This window comes from Thamnophis elegans, chromosome Z (genome assembly GCF_009769535.1).
Source record: "Thamnophis elegans isolate rThaEle1 chromosome Z, rThaEle1.pri, whole genome shotgun sequence".
In the NCBI taxonomy this organism is placed as follows: domain Eukaryota; kingdom Metazoa; phylum Chordata; class Lepidosauria; order Squamata; family Colubridae; genus Thamnophis; species Thamnophis elegans.
Genome location: NC_045558.1, coordinates 109,752,891 through 109,774,117, shown reverse-complemented (window position 1 = coordinate 109,774,117; position 21,227 = coordinate 109,752,891). Strand labels below are relative to the sequence as shown.

Sequence of the window (21,227 nt, the reverse complement as noted above, 5' to 3'; positions counted from 1 at the left end):
TGTATCCATTGTAACCAATAAGGATTTCTTCAAATTTTCTAGCTTGAATAATATATCGTCTTGTTCTTTCCTTGGGAGAGCACCAAAAGCATTAATGAGGCCAGCTTCTGTGCTGTTAAGTGTCTCTTCTCCGTGCAAGATTGGTTGACTCCTATTATCATTCTTTTTCTTTTCCAAGGTTGAAAATGAGGTGGTCTCATTCACCTTGGATGCTCGCATGTTAGTTATTAAAGGGATAACCCTTTCCTCACCAAAGACTCTGATGGGAAAGATTTGGAAGGAGGCTAAAAATGCCTTCATCTTGAATAACATCTGTGGTATGGTGGGCTGTTTGAAAGGCAGAAGGATCCGCTTCCAATTTGGGGCCTCAGGTAACCACTCAGGTAAGCACGGCGATCAATCATGCCCCTGTGACAGTGAAGAAGCTGGCTTAGGGAATTTAATATCACACTTCTGGAGTTCCAACGTCCATAATTAAGTCTGTTCAAATGGATTCTAAAAGCTATCCTTTGTGTTTGTAGCAAGCAATGTGATTGTTGTGATTGACGGAGGGATTCTTTCCTGATTTCTTATTTTTTGATACCTTTTCCTCTCGATGCCTTGTCTGGGGGGGGGGGACGACTGTTTTTTTGAGAGGGCTGTCTCCTTTTATCTGTCTCTTTAACTGTTTTTCTGGCTCTTTGTTCTATTTCCTTTCCCTTATCCTGGGAATGGGAGTTACTCAAATCTTCTGCCTGAGCTTTAGTGGGAGTTCTTGGGGCCCGATATTGCATTTGAAGAAAAACAGCTAAATCTTTTTTCAGTGACTCTACATCATGTTGGATGGTAATTAATTGTTCAAATATTGAGACCACTGTTTGCGCTGTGAGAAGGCATTGCTTTGCCATAAACTCGGTTGAATTTTCCCAGGGTAAACTCTCCATACTCTGAATTATCTGGTTGTTCTTTGCCTTTTTAGTATTTAACTTAGACTCAATAAAGGAAGTTGTTGGGCTAGTTGTTTGTGATAAGAGCTTTTTGTGATAAGACATTTTGTTCCCCCTCCACCTGATTGGAGAAGTCTAGTAAATGCTGATTTGCCATATCTTTTTGCCGGTCCTGTTCTAATCTCTCCAGATTGTTGGGGCTGGGGGGGTTAGTTTTACTTACAGATCTCTTGCCAACAAAGAGCTCCTCAATTCGTGGTTGTTTTGCTGTCTTCACTGGAGGGAGAGATCCTGGGCTGGTGCCATGGCATTTCTTTCTTTTTCCCATGCTTATTTAATTCTTCAGCAGCAACAAAAGTTTTTGTTTGCAAATTTGGGTTTGATAGTAGCTGATTCCAATCAGAAATTATAAGGCTTTAATTTTGTTTTGCTTTGTTTTTCTCAATTACAACATTTCCTTTCAGTGTATCAAGTAAAGGAGATACAAATACTCCATATATTGTACTGAAACTGATATATGTATGTGGCACAGACAGACAGACAGACAGACAAACAGACAGATAGACTGTGTGTGTGTGTGTTGTGTGTGTGTGTGTGTGTGTGTGTGTGGTAACTCAGAAGCTAAGACACTGAGCCTGTCGATCAGAAAGATCAGTAGTTCGGAGGTTTGAATCCCTAGTGCCGTGTAACAGAGTGAGCACCCGTTACTTGTCCCAGCTTCTGCCAACCTAGCAGTTCGATAGCATGTAAAAATGAAAGTAGAAAAATAGGAACCACCTTCAGTGAGAAGATAACAGCATTCTGTGCATCTTCAGCATTTAGTCATACCAGCCACATGACCTTGGAGTGGTCTTCAGACAGCACTGGCTCTTCGGCTTTGAACCTGAGATGAGCACCACTCCCTAGAGTCGGGAACAACTAGCACAGACGTGCAAGGGGAATCTTTGGAATCTTTACCTTGACATATGTGTGTGTGTGTGTGTGTGTGTGTGTGTGTGTGTGTGTGTGTGTGTGTAGAGCCCATGGCTTAGTGGCTAATACAACTGCCTGATATGTAATACAGCCCAGATTCAATTCCCAGCAAGGGTATGGCTAGCTGATGAGAGCTAAATAAAATAGCTTGAAATATTCAATTCAATTCAATTCAATTCAATTTATTAGACTTATAGGCTGCCCAATCCTGGAGGACTCTGGGCGGCTTACAAGAAGAAGAAAAAACAAAAAAAAAAATTTAAAAATTCCCCAACATGCATGCGTTCTGATCGGGGCTGGACCCTACATAATAAGGTCAACAGCCCCAGACCTGCTGGAACAGCCAGGTTTTAACAGCTTTTCTGAAGGCCATGAGGGTGGGTGAGGTCTGGGGGTAGCTGATTCCACAGGGTCAGAGCAGCCACAGAGAAGGTTCTCTTCCGAGGCCCCGCCAGCTGACATTGTCCAGCTGACAGTGTCCTAAGGAGGCCCACCCTGTGGGATCTTATCGGCCATTGGGAGGTATGTGGCAGTAGGCGGTCTCGCAAATACGCTGGTCCTGAGCCATGTAGGGCTTCAAAACAAAGAGTTGAAGTGGCGCAGTGGTTAGGGTGCAGTACTGCAGGCCACTTCAGCTGACTGTTATCTGCAGTTCGGCGGTTCTAATCTTACCGGCTCAAGGTTGACTCAGCCTTCCATCCTTCTGAGGTGGGTGAAATGAGGACCCAGACTGTGGGGGCGATATGCTGACTCTGTAAATCGCTTAGAGAGGGCTGAAAGCCCTATGAAGGAGTATATAAATCTTACTGCTATTGCTATTGCTATTTAAAGGTAATGACCAACACCTTGAATTGAGTTCGGAGACCAATTGGCAGCCAGTGCAGCTCGCGGAGGATAAGTGTAAAATGGGTGTATCTCGGTACACCCAATATCGCTAGGCGGCTGCAATCTTAACTATCTGTAGTCTCTGCACGCTTTTCAGGGGTAGCCCCATGTAGAGCGCACTGCAATAATCCAGCCTTGAGGTGACAAGGGTATGAGTGACTGTTTGAAGTGCACCCCGATCCAAGTAGGGCCGCAATTGATGCACCAGGCGAACCTGGGCAAAGGCCCCCCTGGTCACAGCTGACAAGTGGTGTTCCAGTGTCAGCCGTGAATCCAGGAGGACCCCCAAATTGCAAGCCCTCTCTGAGGGGTGTAAGTTTTCACCCCCCAGGATCAAGGATGGACTGTCCGAACTGTCCTTCGGGGGCAGCATCCACAGCCACTCAGTCTTGTCAGGATTCAGCATGAGTTTGTTTACCCCATCCAGATCCTGACAGCTTCCAGGCATTGGCACATCATGTCCGCCACTACACTGAGCTGGCATGGGGCAGATAGATACAATTGCGTTTCATCTGCATATAGATGGTACTTTATCCCGTGCCGTCGTATGATCTCATGTAGATGTTGAATAGAAGGGGGATAGGACCGAACCTCACAATTCAGGGGCCTAGGGGTCGACCTCTGTCCCCCGACCAACACCGACTGTGACCTACTGGAGAGGTAGGAGGAGAACCACCATAAAACAGTGCCTCCCACTCCCACCTCCTCCAGACATCGCAGAAGGATACCATGGTCGATGGTATCGAAAGCCGCTGAGAGGTCAAGAAGCACCAGGATAGAGGAATGCCCTCTATCCCTAGCCTGCCAGAGATCATCAGTCAGTGCGACCAAAGCGGTTTCTGTGCTGTACCCAGGCCTGAAACCAGACTGAAAGGAGTCTAGATAATCTGCTTCATTCAAGGTGTGTCGGAGTTGAAGCGCCACTACCTTCTCAACAACCTTTCCCAAAAAAGGGAGGTTGGAGACCGGATGGTAGTTTTTCAGGACAGCTGGGTCCAGGGAAGGCTTCTTGAGGAGGGGCCTCACCACCGCTTCCTTTAATGGTTGTGGAAAAGACCCCTCCTGCAAAGAAGCGTTGGTGATCGCCTGGAGCCAGTCGCGTGTCACCTCCCTGCTGGTCGAATCCAGCCAGGAGGGGCATGGGTCCAGTAAACAGGTGGAGGCGCTCATCGCTCCCATGGCCTTGTCCACTTCCTCAGGGGTGACAAAATCGAACTCATCCCAGGAAAACTGACTTAGACTTGCCCTCGGCACCTCGGCTGGTATTGCCCAAGCAGAATCCAGGTCTGTCCGAAACTGAGTGATTTTATCTGACAGAAACTGAAAATTCCTCAGCTCTTCCCTTCAGGGGTTCCCCTACCCCCTCACCCTTCAGGAGGGAGCAAGTCATCCTGAACAGGGTGGCTGGGTAAGATTCCGTGGACACAATAAGAGCAGAAAAATGAGTGCATTTTGCCGCCCGTATCGCCACTAAGTAAGTCCTAATAAAGGCTCTTAGTAGTGTTCGATCAGATTCAGAGTTACTAGTCCTCCAACATCACTCTAGGCGTCTCTTTTGATGCTTCATCTCCTGGAGTTCCTCGGTACACCAAGGTGCCCTCCTGGATCCACTGCCGCGGAGAGGCCTCAAAGGCGCAATCTGATCTAGTGCCTCAGTCGCCGCAGCATTCCAAGCAGCGACTAAGGATTCGGTCGGGTTGCAGGCAAGGGAGTCAGGTATCACTCCAAGCTCCCTCTGAAATCCTATTGGCTCCATCAGGCACCTGGGGCAGAACCACTTAATTGGCTCCACCTCCCTGCAGTGGGGGAATAGTGTCTGAAATCAAGCCTCAGCAAGGAGTGATCTGACCATGACAAGGGCGAGGTCTCTATTCCCCTTAATTCCAGATCACGTCTCCACTGCCCCGAGAGAAATACAAGGTCGAGTGTGTGTCCCGGTCTATGAGTTGGGCCCTGAACTATTTGGGTCAAGTCCATGGTTGTCATGGAGACCATGAACTCCTGTGCTCCTTCAGAGTGTTCACCAAGATACGGTAGATTAAAGTCCCCCAGCACCATTAGTCTGGGGAACTCCACCGCCAACCCGGCTACTGACTCCAGCAGCACAGGCAGGGCTGTTGTGATGCAGCTGGGAGGTAGGTATGTCAAGAACAAGCCCACTTGAATCCCTAGGTCCAACTTCAAGAGAAGAGACACACACCCCACAATCTCCAGGGCAGGGATCCTGCGAGGAACTAATGACTCCCGGACAACCATTGCTACTCCCCCACACCTTTACTAGTGTCGTGGTTGGTGGAGCACCTGAAACCCATCTGGGCACATCTGAGAGGGGGACTCCTCCCTCTTGGCCCAGCCAGGTTTCAGTTATACATGCCAGGTCTGCCCCCTTGTCTAATATTAAGTCCTGGATGAGGGGAGCCTTATTCACAACAGACCTGGCATTTAGCAACAGCAACCTGAGACCAGGGCCCTGATCTCCTCTGCCACCAGGTTCTTGAGGTGAACCTGAAGGCCGGAACAAGGAATCGCTGTAATGTAGCGAGTCCTTCTTCCCCGGTAATGGCTAGCCCTATGGCTCCCATCATATCTGCCCCTCCCGGTCGTAACCAAAATGCTCTGACCCTCTTCCCCACCTGTAGACCCCCCCCTCTCCCATGACCCCCATTCTTCCCGGCAGGCCACACACAGCATTCATTCTAGGGCGAGGGGCGCATCCGGCCCCCCATCCATTTCTTCTTCTACACTCAGTGAAGAGGGCTCCAGGTCGTACCCCCAGTCCCATCATATTCACTCAACAGGCATTACGCACAAACACACCCCACAATAATGGTTAAAATACAAAACAGCAATAAAAATAGATCTATACTAGTCTCCCTTTATTTATTTATCAGCATAAATGCAACACACACACACACACACAAACACACACACATAATGAAATAACATATAATGGTGTTAGGCTGAGTGAACAATAACAATGGAAGACTGAGTCAACCTTGAGCTGGCCATAATCAAACTCTGCATACAATACTGCATTCTAACCACTGTGCCACCATGGTATAGCAAAGCAATGGTAAAATGCTTGTTTGAATATAGAGAACATGAAATAATAGAAATATAAAAATGTTATACATACATACACACACACACACACACACACACAAATATAATAATAGTTGAGAACTTCAATCTGTTAAAAAATGTGAAGAAAAAAAGATATCCTTTCAATCTCTATGCTACCAGACTCTCTACTATGCTGATAATACAATATTCATTTTCATTTCCTACCTTCCAATAGCTGGCCTGCAATTCAAAATAACACAGATTCAAAAGGAAGAGAGATTTTAAAACAAAATTAAAATAGATTTATTTTTACAGTCATTTTCTAATGCTACATAATCTTTTTTGATCAGAATGTTATTTGTGTTCATAAACTTCTTTCTGCTGGCCAATAATTTTCCCATGTTCTGAACAATTAAATGAGATTTTTCCTGTCTGATATTTATTGTAACATTTATTGTATGATTCTGGGTATCAAATCATAATCTCATTGGAAGTAGTTTCAGAGATAGTAAAATTAGTTCTAATTTACAATGTAATGCATTTTAATAATTTACAATATATTACAACATGATATATTTTAATAATGTACACTTCCAGCCTGTTAATTTGAAAAACTTGTCTACATATATTCAGAAAATGAATCAAGTATTTAATTTTTCTTTCATCCTCCACTATGTCTTCCTTCAGTCTTCTGCTTTTTTTTACATAAGCAACTTTCCTCTGGTTTCCTTTGAAAGTAAATGAAAATTCCTGCAGATATTTTTTCTTAGAGAATCTTTGACTTCTTTATTTCTCAGACTGTATATAAAAGGGTTGAGTAGGGGAGGCAAAACTGTGTATAACAAAGAGAATATTTTTTGCATCTCCCTCCCAATTTTAGCCTTTGGTGTCATATATACAATAATTAGAGATCCATAGAAAACAAAAACTACAATCAAGTGAGATGAACATGTAGAAAAAGCCTTTTGCCTCCCAGTAGCAGAGGGAATGTTTAAGATGGCAACAATAATATAAATGTAAGATGTAAGTGTCAGAAGAAAAGAAGGAAATGTGAACACAGAAGCCACCAGGAAGCTCAAATTTTGCACCATGCTAATATCACTGCAGGAGAGTCTTAGAATGGGAAAATATTCACAGAAGTAATGATCAATCTCATTGGAGTTACAGAAGTTTAACTGCAACATCAAAACAAGGAGTACCATCAAAGCCACAAATCCATTGATCCAAGAGACAGCTACTAGTTGGATACATGTCCAGCTTTTCATGATGGTTGCATAATGCAATGGTTTACAGATTGCTAAATATCTATCATAAGACATCACACAGAGTAAACAGCATTCTGAAGATACCAATGAACCAAAGAAATAGAGTTGTGTAAAACAGCTGTTGAAGGAAATTCTCCTGTTACCAGTCAAGAGAGCTGAAATCATCCTTGGAAATATATTTGAACTGTAGCAAGCCTCCAGAAAGGACAGGTTCCCCAGAAAAAAATACATAGGGCTTTTAAGATGTGGATCCAAGATAATCAACAGAAGAACAAGAATGTTTCCCATTATGGTCAAAATGTAAATCGTTAAAAAGGTAAAGAAAAAAAGAATCCGCAGTTCAGAGAATTCTTGAAATCCCAACAAGATAAATTCTTTTATCGTTGTATGGTTTCTGACCATGATAGATATGGGAACAAGTCCTGAAAGAATGGGAAATATAGTTAAAGGAGAAATAGGTAAATCTATATATAGGAAGATTAAATTTAGCTAAATTAATGCCCTATTCTATTCAAAGCTTAATTTTGATCTTAAGTATTTTGTGCTTAAAGAACCAATTTATTAATTGGGATCCTACCCAAGACACTGAGTTAAAAATTATGACTTTTGGGGTTTTTTTTTAGCACTCATAGAAACACTGTTGTTGTAAAATGCACTGGAGAACAAGGGGATTTACTGTTATATATGTGAGCAATTTCAGCAAACCAGACTGCACATAGATATCTTTTGGGGGGTTATTTTCAAATACACCTCATAGCAATAGAGGGGGGGAAATCTCTTAATACATGTAAACAAGAAAACATAAAATTGAAACAAGAGTTTATAATAATTGTAAAATAGGGTGATGCAATTAGCTATCACTACAATGATATCAATTGATGCAATATTTCTTTGTGCCTATGACATTTATTTTAGGAAGACAAAAACTATCTCGATATCGATACCTCTATCCTATTTCTTCTGCCTATGTTTGTCTTTGTTATCTCACTTTATATATCTTAATTACTTCCTTTGATTTTATTCTAAAACACAGCAAGGTAAAACTCACTAATGAATTGCATTTAAATCCTATCACAATCAGAATTGACTTACAAATGAAAGATGATTTTTTCATGAGCCCCTGAATTTTTATTGTCCATTACTTTTAAGTTATTAATGTTCTAAGCATCAGCTTATAAATAATTCCCCAATATTTTCTGATATTATTAATTGATTGCAAAGCAATAAAGGCTGCATGATCAAGGGAAAACACATGGCAATTATGAGTTTCTAAAGTCTTTGATCTTAGTAGAAGAATTAACAAAAAGACAAATAATTTAGGAAGTAAAAGATCATATAAGGGAGATTAATATGTGTTCTGCATTACTGTCTAGATATGTGTGAATTTGGAGAACCAGAAAGAAAGATATTGAGTTGATTCCATTGTTGTAAAATGGTTCACCCATCATTCCCATTACCTTTATGCATCTCTGTTAGATCGGGTGAATGAAGGCACACTCAAGCTTCAGAGTAACGAACAACTCTTTATTAGCACAAGTCAACTATGTACAATCCAGCAAAGGTTCAGTCTGACAGCAGTCTTTTTATAGGGAGCTGTCAGACCCTTCAACCAATCAGATTGAATCTCTGTTCCCGCCGGAACAGAGGACCTTGGTGTAAACCATTACCAATGTTTCTGGTATTTAACACCCCTCTCCTCTTAGATGGGCTCAACCGACTTGTGACATAGTGACGCAGATAGGCGGGCTTTTGGGTGATTCGTCCAGACCTCTCAGTTCAGTTGGTGGGTGTTCTTCAGTCAGGTCGGATCAACCTGTTGTGTCCGCGGCTTCGCCTGGTGGAAGCTCCTGGAAATTTTCACAGGCCACAGCCGGTTCACTCACAACTCACTGTGGGCCTGCAACAATTACAGGTAAGTGCCTCGGTACCTTCAGGATTGAGTTTTCTGTGTAAGGAGTGAATTTGTGCTCCTTTTGTGTAGGGCTTTGGCTAACTCATGCAGGAGTTACCTCTGGTTGCCTAAGACTGGAGTTGGAGATGCGGCCATGGAGTTGGTCAATGTGCCGTCTCTAATTCTGACCGTCCTCAAACTCTAATAGATAAGAGCAAGGCCTGGTGATGCCTATTACTGAGGCAGGAATCCAAAGAGTTCCCCCAGCATAGTTGTAGGCGTAAACTTGATCCCCTATGCTAAAGTATCTTATTCTGCCGGTTGAATCTGGGGGCGACGTGGCAGAGTAGTTTGGGTGTAGCCTGTCTATGTGGGACCTTAGCTGGTGACCCATTAGAGGCTCAGAAGGGCTTCTACCAGTGGTAGCATTTGGCATGATGTGCTGTATGAGGAGGAATTGATCAACCCATGTTTGCCAATCTCCCAAGCCCACCCTGGATAGGGCTTCTTTTGCAGATCTCACCATTCTCTCCACCTGACCATTGGAAGTCAGATGGAATGGAACAACCAGGGCATGTCTGATTCCCTGTGCTGTTAAATAGGTCTCAAATTGCATGGCCATAAATTGGGGCCATTGTCAGAGACAAAAACGTCGGGCAGGCCATGAGTGGAGAAAAGTCTCCATAGTGCCTTGATGACCTCTTCTGCCATGGTAGAGGTCATGAGGACTACTTCTAGCCATTTTGAGTAGGCGTCCACAACTACCATAAAGGTCTAGACATGAACAGGGCCAGCAAAATCTATGTACACCCTAGACCATGGTTCTTGAAGTCACTCCCACTCCTTAGCGGGTGCCTCTGGGGAGCTGGTCTGGACTCCTGGCATGGTGTGCAGGTAGCCACTCATTCTTCTATCTCCCTGTCCATGTTAGACTACTGCACATAACTCCTGGCCAAAGATTTCATCCTGACAATTCCAGGATGCCCTACGTGCAAGGCCTTTAATACTGCAATGCGCAGTTTGGGTGGAGCAACGACCCGTTCCCCATAGTAAACAACCATTTATTACTGACAGTTCATCATGTTTGCAATAAAACATTTTGAATTCAGACCCCACAGGCTGCTTGGGCCACCCCCTCCACACCCAATTCGAAACCTGTTGGAATGTAGAGTCTTTTGCTGAGTGGCAGGCGACGTCACAAGACAAGACAGGACCAGCCTCAAGACAGTCAATGAGGAGGACTGGTGTCTTGGGGTAGGATCTGCAAGCAGTTCAGGCAGTAGGCATCAACTCAAGGCATCGGTATGCCCCAAGGAAAAGCTAGGATTGCGCATGCGTGAGAACAGGAATGGCAGCCGAGCCTCGTTGCTCCGATCGTTATAAGAAAGAAAAAGACCGGTTTTGGCGACCAGGACCCCTGAAATGGTAATTGAGGGGTTCCTGTGGGGCGCCAACGTTCGGGCTGCCCAGGGGGGTAGCTGTTTGAGGAGGGGGCTGCCTCTGAGCGGCTCCAAGACGGCGTTATCTCCTCCGACGCGGTTTCCCATGCCGGCCCTTTGGAACAGCTGGGGAGCGGCAGCGGCAGCTCTGTGTGAGAGGCGGTGGCTTCGGCCCCGCTGCTTTGAGAGACACTGAACTCTTTTGTGGATTGGACAGCATCGAGGGGTTGGTTTGCACCCCAAAGAGGGGGTGGGGAGCCCAGGAGAGATGCCTAGACTGGACTGGGAGACAGAGGAACTAGTTTCCTGTCCCCACTGCAGCTTCGATGACTCCCTCCCCATATCCTGGTGCGGCGTTTTTCCTCCACCTCACCGCTATTCCTGCGGGGCTTCACATTGTCGGACTATTTACCTGCTGGGACTGGGACTGGAACTTTAGAATCTCAACGACAAGCCCTCTGTGGCAACCAATACCATCAATTGTTACCATTGCCCCAGGAGTGTTGTGCTGACCAGTATTATTGTCTTTTACTGAGTCACTTTACATCAGTCACCATTACTCCGGAGAGGCAGTGTATTTGGAGCTTGGACTCCCCCCAGTGGCCACTGCTGGTGCCTTTCTTACTTCTTTGTCGTTGCTGTGTCATTTCTACCATCTTCTTGATTGGCACTTATCCACCCAGCCTACAATTGCAGCTTTCAGAGTTTAATATCCACGAACAAACCATACCGGCTCAACCAGCATCACCTCTTGCTGCCCTAGAGACATCACTCCGGCCATCCAGACCCTACGCCCTGCTACACATTTGGCTACCCGGATCCAATATCTTTGGCGGTCCTTATAACCATCTGGACTTTTGGGACTTTTCGACCTTACCAGAGGGGGGGAAACGCCACCCTCCCCCCCCCCTGTATACCCTCAATGGATTCGAGCTGGGCTCTTAATTATTTTATTAACTATTTAACTATTAACAACTGCGCAATCTATCTTTCCTTCTCTTTTTCTTTCTCCTTTTTCTTCTTTCTTTTGTATGGGATATGCATGGGATATGTATGTGATTGAGTGAATGTTCCCACTTTTTATTACCTATTATTGTTGTATTTTTTGTGTTTTTAATTATTACGTGGAGATTGCCTGGGTGAGTGAATGAGTATGTATGATTCGGAGGACCTGCCGAGGAATGCGGGGGGCACTGGGGTGGTTGGGGGGACCAGAGACATGGGAGAGGGCCGGAGCATTACGGTCGTAACAGGGAGGGGCAGATATGGTGGGGACTTTAGGGCTGGCCATTACCGGGGAAGGAGGGTTCGCTACGTTACAGAGATCCCTCCTTCCGGCCCTATGAGTCCCACTCTGAGGCCAGATGGCGCGAGTAATCAGGACCCTGGTCTCAGGCTGCTGTCGCTAAATGCCAGGTCTGTGGTTCACAAGGCTCCCCTCGTCCGGGACTTAATTTTAGACGAGAGGGCAGACCTGGCATGTATTACTGAAACCTGGCTGGGCCCGGAGGGAGGAGTCCCCCTCGTAGAGATGTGCCCAGAAAGATTTTAGGTGCTGCACCAGCCGAGAGCCCAGGGAAGGGGTGGGGGTGTGGCTATCGTTATCCGGGAGTCGTTAGCACCTTGTAGGATCCCTGCTCCGGAGCTTGTCGGGTGTGAGTCTCTGCTGGTAAAGTTGGACCTCAAGGGTCAAGTAGGTTTGCTGTTAATGTACCTGCCTCCCAACAGCGTTGCAGCAGCCCTCCCCTCGCTCCTCGAGTCGGTAGCCGAGCTAGCAATTGAGTTCCCTAGACTTATGGTCTTGGGGGACTTCAATTTGCCTTCGCTCGGTGAACACTCTGATGGGGCGCAGGAGTTCATGGCTTCCATGACGGCCATGGGCTTGACCCAGGTAATCCGGGGCCCAAGCCACTCAGCAGGTCACATGCTCGACCTCGTATTTCTCTCGGAGCAGTGGACTTGTGATCTTGGTCTGAGGGGTAATGAGATCATACCCCTGTCATGGTCAGACCACTGCCTACTGAGGCTCGACTTTCGGAGACCAAACCCCCCTGTAGGGAGGAGGAACCGACCAAGTGGTTCCGCCCCAGGTGACTTATGGAGCCTCTGAGGTTCCAGACGGAGCTTGGGGTTATTCCTGATACTCTCGCCCACAGTCCGGTGGAGACTCTGGTTGCTGCCTGGCACTCGGCAGCATCGGAGACCCTTGACCGGATTGCGCCACTACGGCCCCTCCGAGGCGGCGGATCCCGGAGGCCTCCTTGGTTCACCGAGGAGCTCCGGGAGATGAAGCGCCGGAGGAGACGCCTAGAGCACCTGTGGAGGTCCGATAAATCCGAATCGAACCGAGCAATCCTAACAACTAGCACCAAGGAGTACATCAGGGCACTTAGGGCAGCAAAAAGATCTCATATTACCACCTTGGTTGCATCCACTGAGTCCTGCCCAGCCGCCCTGTTTAGGATAACCCACTCCCTCCTAAATAGGAGGGATACGGGGGAACCCTTGCAGGGTAGAGCTGAGGATTATGCCCAATTCTTAGCGGACAAAATTGCTCGGTTTCGGTCAGATTTGGACTCCATCCCTGCAGTTCCAGCCGAGGCACAAGAGGATGAATTGGTAGACCGCCTCTGGGTTGAGTTTCAGGATGTTGCCCCTGGGGATGTGGACAAGGCCATGAGAGCTGTGAGTGCCTCCACCTGTGTACTGGACCCGTGTCCCTCATGGCTGGTTGCCAACAGCAGTGAGGTGACACGAGGCTGGATCCAGGCGGTTGTTACCGCCTCTCTTCAGGAGGGGCACTTCCCTGCCGCACTTAAAGCGGCGGTGGTGAGACCCCTCCTGAAGAAGCCATCCTTGGATCCAGCTGCCCTTAACAACTACCGTCCAGTCTCCAACCTCCCTTTTGTTGGGAAGGTTGTCGAGAAGGTGGTGGCCTTCCAGCTTCAACGGTCCTTGGAGGAAGCAAGTTATCTTGACCCCTTCCAGTCGGGCTTCAGACCTGGCTACAGCACAGAAACTGCTTTGGTCGCATTGACCGATGATCTCTGGAGAGCCAGAGACAGAGGCCATGCCTCCATCCTGGTTCTCCTTGACCTCTCGGCGGCTTTCGATACCATCGACCATGGTATCCTTCTGCGACGACTGCGGGAGGTGGGGGTGGGAGGCACTGTTTTACAGTGGTTCTCCTCCTACCTCTCGGACAGGTCGCAGTCGGTGTTAGTGGGGGGGCAGAGATCGACCCCTAGGCCCCTAACATATGGGGTGCCGCAGGGTTCGGTCTTATCCCCCCTACTATTTAACATCTACATGAAACCGGGTGAGATCATTCGGAGGCACGGGATAAGATACCATCAATACGCGGATGATACTCAGTTGTATCTGTCCGCCCCGTGCCAACTCAATGAAGCGGTGGACGTGATGAACCGGGGTCTTGAGGCCGTTATGGACTGGATGAGGGCTAACAAGCTTGTACTCAACCCGGAGAAGACCGAGTGGCTGTTGTGTTTCCCTCCCAATAATTCGATCAGTGTTCCATCGCTCAGGCTGGGGGGTCAAATTTTATACCCCTCAGAGAGGGTTCGCAACTTGGGAGTCCTCCTGGATCCACAGCTGACTTTCGACCACCATTTGACGGCTGTGACCAGGGGGGCATTTGCCCAGGTTCGCCTGGTGTGCCAGTTGCGACCCTACCTGAACCGGGAGGCCCTCACAACAGTCACTCGGGCCCTTGTGACCTCTAGGCTGGAATACTGCAATGTGCTCTACATGGGGCTGCCCTTGAAGAGCATCCGGCGACTTCAGCTAGTCCAGAACACGGCCGCGCGAGTGATTGTGGGTGCACCTCGGTTCGCCCACATAACACCTATCCTCCGCGAGCTGCGCTGGCTACCTGTTGATCTCCAGGTGCATTTCAAGGTGCTACTTGTCACTCATAAAGCCCTCCATGGTAGTGGATCTGCGTACTTGAGAGACCGCCTCCTGCCAATTACCTCCCTGCGACCAATTAGATCGCATAGATTAGGCCTCCTCCGAGTTCCATCTGCCAGTCAGTGCCGACTGGCAACTACACGGAGGAGAGCCTTTTCAGTAGTAGCTCCGACCCTTTGGAACGATCTCCCCGTGGAGATTCGTACCCTCACCACCGTCCAGACCTTCCGCACAGCCCTTAAGACCTGGCTAGCCCATCAGGCCTGGGGATAAAGCTAATTTGTCCCCACCCGAATGATGAATGAATGTTGTTTACTATTTTACTTCTATGTATTGTTTGCGTCTATTGTCTGTACCCTCCCTTCCTTATTTTATGTAAGCCGCCCTGAGTCCCCTCAGGGAAAAGGGCGGCCTATAAATACTAATAAAATCCTAAAATCCTAAATCCTAGGTCGATGGACGAGGCGATAACTGTAGGCCGCAAGGAAGATTGTCCATCTGGTCATTTGCGACAAAGAAGCATAGGTAAGCCGGTCCCCAGCCAGCAATCCTAGCAATGGTTTGTGGTCCATGATAAGTTTAAAGCCACGGCCGTAGGCAGCCAGAGCCTCACGGTCTAATTGGCTGTAGTTCTGCTTGCAGCAGACAATGTTTGTGAGTAGTAGGCAATGGGCGCCTAGGTTCCATTGGGCATGCAATGGCTGAGGATGGTTCCTATGCCAAATGGAGAAGCATCGTACATTAGGACAAGTGGCAGGGTCTGGCTATATTGGACCAAAAACGTGTTCGCTGACAGCAATTTCTTCACTTCAGCAAATATGGTTGCTTCCGCTGTGGCCCAGGATCACTTGGCATGTTTGCTGAGAAGCTGATGCAATTGCTCAGCAACCATGGCTTTCTGCTTGAGAAAAACACTGGCAAAGTTAAAGAGCCAGAGGAATGCATGCAGTTCGGTCTGTTTGCAACGTGTAGAGGCGTCCTGGATTGCCTTAATTTTTTTGTTGGTCGGGTGAATCCCAGAGCCGTCAATGAGGCACCCTAGGAATTCAACCCTTGGCATGTTAATTTGGCATTTTTCTTTTTTGAGGCGGACACTTTTGTCTCTGATTCTGGCCAGAACAGTTCCCAATCTTTTAAATAATTGCACCTTATTTGCAGCCGATACCAATATGTCGTCAAAATAGGGAATGAATCCTGGAATCCCCTGCAAAAACCGTTCCAAGATGCTTTGGAACAGTCCAGGGGCTATATTAACTCCGAATGGAAGACGGTTGCATTTGAGTGCACCCCTGTGCTTCACGATGGTTTGGGCCTCTGCCGTGGCACAATCTCCAGGCAACTGCCTGATATCTAATTTTGGTGCTGAAAGGTTTTTGTTGATTTAATTGAAGAATCAGTAGCCCTGGTTTTGTCTAGGGCAATTTGGAGAGTAAGATTAGTTTTTGCTAATTACCTCCTCTGCAGGCCAATGTCCCTAACACTGCACATGATGCGGTCATCAAGATCTCTAAACTCACAGTACGCTGCAGCCTTTCTGAGCGCTGCAACATGTTCATTGATGGATTCCCCTTCTTTTTGGTTACTGATGTTGAATTTGTGCCTCCGGATGTATTTAGATGGTCTGGGAGTGTAGTGTGTCCTCAATGTTGTAGAACTGACCTAGTGACCAATTGGAGTGGCGTTGGCTCGGACAAATCCTTTGCCGTCTCGAACCCCTCTGGTCTGCAGTAGCTCAGGAACATTTTTTTTTCTGACCTTAAGAAAGGCCCATGAGGTCATTGGCTTCGAGGAAGCAATCAAACCTCATCATGTAGGGTTCCCAGTGTTTGGTAGCTGGGTTATACAGATTTGGTGGAGCGTGCGTTGTCATGTTGTGTTCCTGAGCACATTCAAATTTGCTGCTCAAAGATGGCTGCTCGATGCTGTGCCGTGCTCCCAGCTGGATTGACCTGCTGGATTGTCGAGCTCTTTTTGTCTGCCTAGTTGTCTTTCAATCCCTCCTTCATCGCCAGTGTTAAATCGAGTGAATGAAGGCACACTCAGGCTTCAGAGTAATATACAGCTATTTATTAGCACAAGTCAAATATGTACAATTCAGCGAAAGTTCAGTCTGATAGCAGCCCTTTTATAGGGAGCTATCAGACCCTTCAACCAATCAGACTGAATCTCTGTTCCTGCTGGAACAGAGGACCATGGTGTAAACCATTACCAATGTTTCTGGTATCCAACAATCTCCATTTATCTCATCAAATGAGTAAGGATCTAGCACACAGCAGGACAAATTAAAAATTGATCCTCTAAAATACAGTTAAAGATTACTTTAGAATATAACATAAACTTGGAGGTAAGAGCCAAGGTGGTGCAGTGGTTAAATGCAGCACTGCAGGCTACTGCTAGATCAGCAGTTCAGCGGTTCAAATCTCACCGGCTCAGGGTTGACTCAGCCTTCCATCCTTCCGAGGTGGGTAAAATGAGGACCCAGATTGTTGGGGGCAATATGCTGACTCTCTGTAAACCGCTTAGAGAGGGCTGAAAGCCCTATGAAGCGGTATATAAGTCTACTGCTATTGCTATTGCTATTGCTATTATCCACATCGTGGTATATTTAATTTAATTCCCAATATACTTTTACATCCAAAGATAAATGCTGATGTTAGGAATTCTACAGTCATTTTTTTTTCGCTGCTCTTGTCTTCTTGAATATCATTTAAGCCAGGCTGTGCTTGAGCCCAGACCAACTCCTTTTGGCATAAACTTAAAAAAATTAGCTTTTTCAAGAGGTAAAATGTCAAAATGATTTGTCATTTCCTTTGACTCATGGAATATCCTTGCTTTGTACTTCCCCAACATATTGTTATTTTTTACTTTGTTTATGTGTTCTTACGATTGGTGGTATGCTCTGTGATATTACAATTATGATCATAATGATCTTTGTACAATGCCTCCTTCAGATTTTTGTGGTTTATTATTAAAATAAAAGAATATTCTATATTGGATATAAAAGATATTATTTTATGTATTTATTCATACATCAAATTTAGGTATTGCAATCTCACTCTCAGACTTGTGTATGTCCAACAGTGCTGTCTGAATATTAGTGAAACTGGAGATGTAACTGGGAAGGATAGCCAATTGGTTCCATTGCTGAAAAAGAGTTCAGCCATTGGCCATCTCACTTTAACAGATCTTCATATCTCAGTGAATCAGTGTAGAACTGATGTAGGGGAGATAGAAAGATTGAGAGAGAAAAAATTGTTTTTCTGAGGCCAATATCTAAATTGTTTTAGTACATACTATAAAGTAGCATTGGATATCAAAGATATGGTATAGATTTCAACTAAACATTTTCAGCCAAATATAATAAGTGGTACCTTGGAACATTGTAGTCTCTCTACTGTTCTCATTCTCTGGGATACCATTTCCTTGAAGTCCATTTTACCACAATCTTGCTGCTTTTTAGAAAATCTTCAAAAAGATGGCCTTTTAAATTTGTCATAGGTTAGGGAGATTTGTCATATTACTGCATTGAAATATTTTTTCTTGTTTTTCCTTTTAATGTTCATACATTATGTGTGTGAATGAATGCATGCATGAATGTATGTATATAAGGAAAGAAGTAATTTCTTAAATAATTATTTTTATTATTATCACCAGAAAGTTATTTTTTGCAAGATAATTATTCATATTTTTATTGTGAAACAGAATTTTAATCCTTAGTTAGGGTTAAATATTTAAATGTGATCAGACTAACAAGTTGTTGTGGCCTATTTCATATGTCTGTATTTCAGACATACTAGAAAATATTACTTGGAGGGTTAATTTATTAGTTATACATCTATTTTCCTTTCAAGAACTATATGTAAGGTATAGATTTCTACCTTTTTTCACCCTTCAATAACCACATTCTTGCATTGTTTGACAATGTATCTAAATTAGTAGACCAGCAAAATGTTCAAAATGATTTACTTGAACATCAGCAAGGAATTTGATAATGTAGACTACAACCCACTACTTCTATAAGATAGAAAATATAAATTAGGCACCATTACCATCAGACAGAGTAGTAACTGGCTGACTTACCACATTCAACATGTAGTCCTTAATGGAACTGTATCTACGTAAAAGGAAGTATGCAATGGGGTACCCCAAGACTCTGTCTTAGGCCCTATTCAATATCTTCATCATATCTTCTGATTTAGATGATAGGATTGAAGGGGAACTCATCAAATTTACTGAAGACACTGAATTCATAGGGTATAGTCAATATTCCAGAATATATGTTCACATCTCAACAGATTTGAACAGTGGGCCTCATCTATTGAGTATTGAGTTCCTTAATGCTTAGGTTTATATAATTATGAAGCTTCCAAGTTCCAACAGCATGTGGGCCACTCAGAAATGTTTTAAACACTTAACATGATCAAATTTATTTTCTATAACTGTCCACATTTTAAAAATATTTTTAAGCAAACCACTATTGTAGTTTTTTTTAATAGTTAATCCCCAAACATTATTCTTTGCAGTTGTTAACAAAGTGATTGACTAAGGCCAACTGAAATTTATCAGATAATAGTAATGTCCTCAGTGTAAAAGAATACACTGTTACACTGAAGTGGATACAAATTAAATCAGTAAGATGATTGTTAGGGAATTTAGATAAAAGATAAATAACAGGAAGCCCAAAGTACAGTTTTGTCCATCTCTTTTCTGACAGATTAGCACCTGTCAGGTTGCTTCAAATATTACTTTTCATACAAACATTAAATGAGGGGGAAATGAATGTCTATGCTAGTGTTTTTCAATTTTCACCACTAGATTTCTGTGGAAAGGAAACCAGATATATCTGAATGTATCAAGATAAAAAATAATAGCATACTTTGCTTTATGATGAGCCATAGTAGTGCAGTGGTTAGAATGCAGTACTGCAAGCTATTTCTCCTGACTTATTGCAATTTGGCAGTTCGAATCTCACCAGGCTCAAGGTTGACTCAGCCTTCCATCCTTCCAAGGTTAGTAAAATGAGGACCTAGATTGTTGGGGAAAATATGTTAATGCTATAAACCGTTTAGAGTGGGCTGTAAAGCACTGTGAAGTGGTATATAAGCCTTAGTGCTATTGCTATACAACTCCATAGTACTATTCCTTTTTATGTATATCTTTCAATTTAATGGTATAAAACCAAAACATGAACATAGGTAGGAAAATTAGAATGAAAACCTGCTTTTTCATTACCTCATAGAATAGATTCCTTCTTTATCTAATTCTGTTATTTATAATTTAGAAGATATGCATACGGCTTATTAATTATGCATAAAAACTAATAAATCTATTAATTATCCAGATCTGCTCTGTTCACTGAAATGGAGGATAATGATGGCTGCACCAATGTGGGATATGTCCTGTTTGATCAACATATGTGAAGAGAGGAAAAAACAATAGTATAGGTACAAAAATAATATAAACATTTGGCAGCTGATTTTATAGCTGAATAAAATCCTTACAAAATAAATGCTTTAAGTAAAATGTTAAAGTACTATCAGGTGAAACTGATATCATTCACAAAGATCCAAACAATATAATGATTATTGAAAATAAAAACAAAGTGTATAGATAGGAGAGATCAAAGGCTATACATAACAACATTTTTCAATACTTGTCTCATACTAGTCAGTATGATCTGTCAACAAATTACTGAAATAATCCAAAAGGGACTTAATTGAAATATTAACTAGCAGCTTGGACATAATTGAATAATATTTATATTATAATATAATAATATAATATTAAATATAATAATATTTAATGAATTCTCATATGAAAAAGGCAGAAAGTTCAAAGATTTAAAGTAAGATTCTTAGCAATGTTCTTGCTTTTAATCTTCACAATTGTCCTCTGTAAAACCTAAAAGGTATAAACTTTTTTGATATCTTCTTCATGGCATCCTTCACCTCCTTATTTCTCAGGCTGTAAATGAGAGGATTTGCAACAGGGGGAAGGACTGTATATAACAAAGAAAATACTTTGCTAACCTCACTAAGTGCTTCAGATTTTGGTAACAAATATACAATCATGATGGCTCCATAAAACATAGAAACTACTATCAGATGAGATGAGCAAGTGGAAAAGGCTTTTTTTCTCCCAATAGTGGAAGGGATTCTCAAGATAGTAATTATGATGTATATGTAGGAAGTCACAGTAAGGATAAAGGGAGGTAGAGTAAATACAAAGGTAAAGCTAAAACTTGTAAGTTCTACTAAGTTGGTATCACTACAGGAAAGTTTTATTAAAGGAAGCGTGTCACAAAAGTAATGATTAATTTCATTTTGACCACAGAATGTAAGTTGTAACATTAAACTTAAAAGGATCAAAGCAGCTATAAGGCCATTGATCCATGAAAAAGCTGCTAGCTGGATACAAATTTGAGCATTCATATTTGTTGCATAATGCAATGGTTTGCATATTGCTAAATATCGATCATATGACATTACAGACAGGAGATAACATTCAGTAGCCACTAACAAACCAAAACCAAAAAATTGCAAAAAACAACCATTGAATGAAATGGTATTTTCATCTGTCAAAAAGCCGACCATCATCTTGGGTAAAATATTTGAAATATAGCAAGTTTCCAGGCATGACAAATTACCCAGGAAGAAGTACATGGGTGTATGAAGACGTTGATCAATAGCAACTAAAATTACAATGAGAATATTCCCAGCCATGGCTACAATATAAAATACTAGGAAAATAAAGAAAATAATAGACTGCCATTGTCCAAAGTTTCCAAACCCCAAAATTATAAATTCTGTTATATTCATCTAACTTCTTCAGGCCATTTATTGCATAATTTTTAACA

General features: G+C 43.8%; 2 protein-coding genes across 2 annotated transcripts; both read right to left on the bottom strand.

The window, feature by feature from the left end:
• Nucleotides 1–6,547: 6,547 nt before the first annotated feature.
• LOC116521333 (olfactory receptor 2AP1-like) lies at nucleotides 6,548–7,513 on the bottom strand. Its single transcript, XM_032236017.1, has one exon. It carries the CDS (start codon nucleotides 7,511–7,513, stop codon nucleotides 6,548–6,550), a length of 966 nt encoding a protein of 321 aa, XP_032091908.1.
• A 12,737-nt stretch (nucleotides 7,514–20,250) lies between these two features.
• LOC116521332 (olfactory receptor 1038-like) lies at nucleotides 20,251–21,189 on the bottom strand. Its single transcript, XM_032236015.1, has one exon. The coding sequence runs from the start codon at nucleotides 21,187–21,189 to the stop codon at nucleotides 20,251–20,253; it is 939 nt and encodes a 312-aa protein (XP_032091906.1).
• Nucleotides 21,190–21,227: the final 38 nt, after the last annotated feature.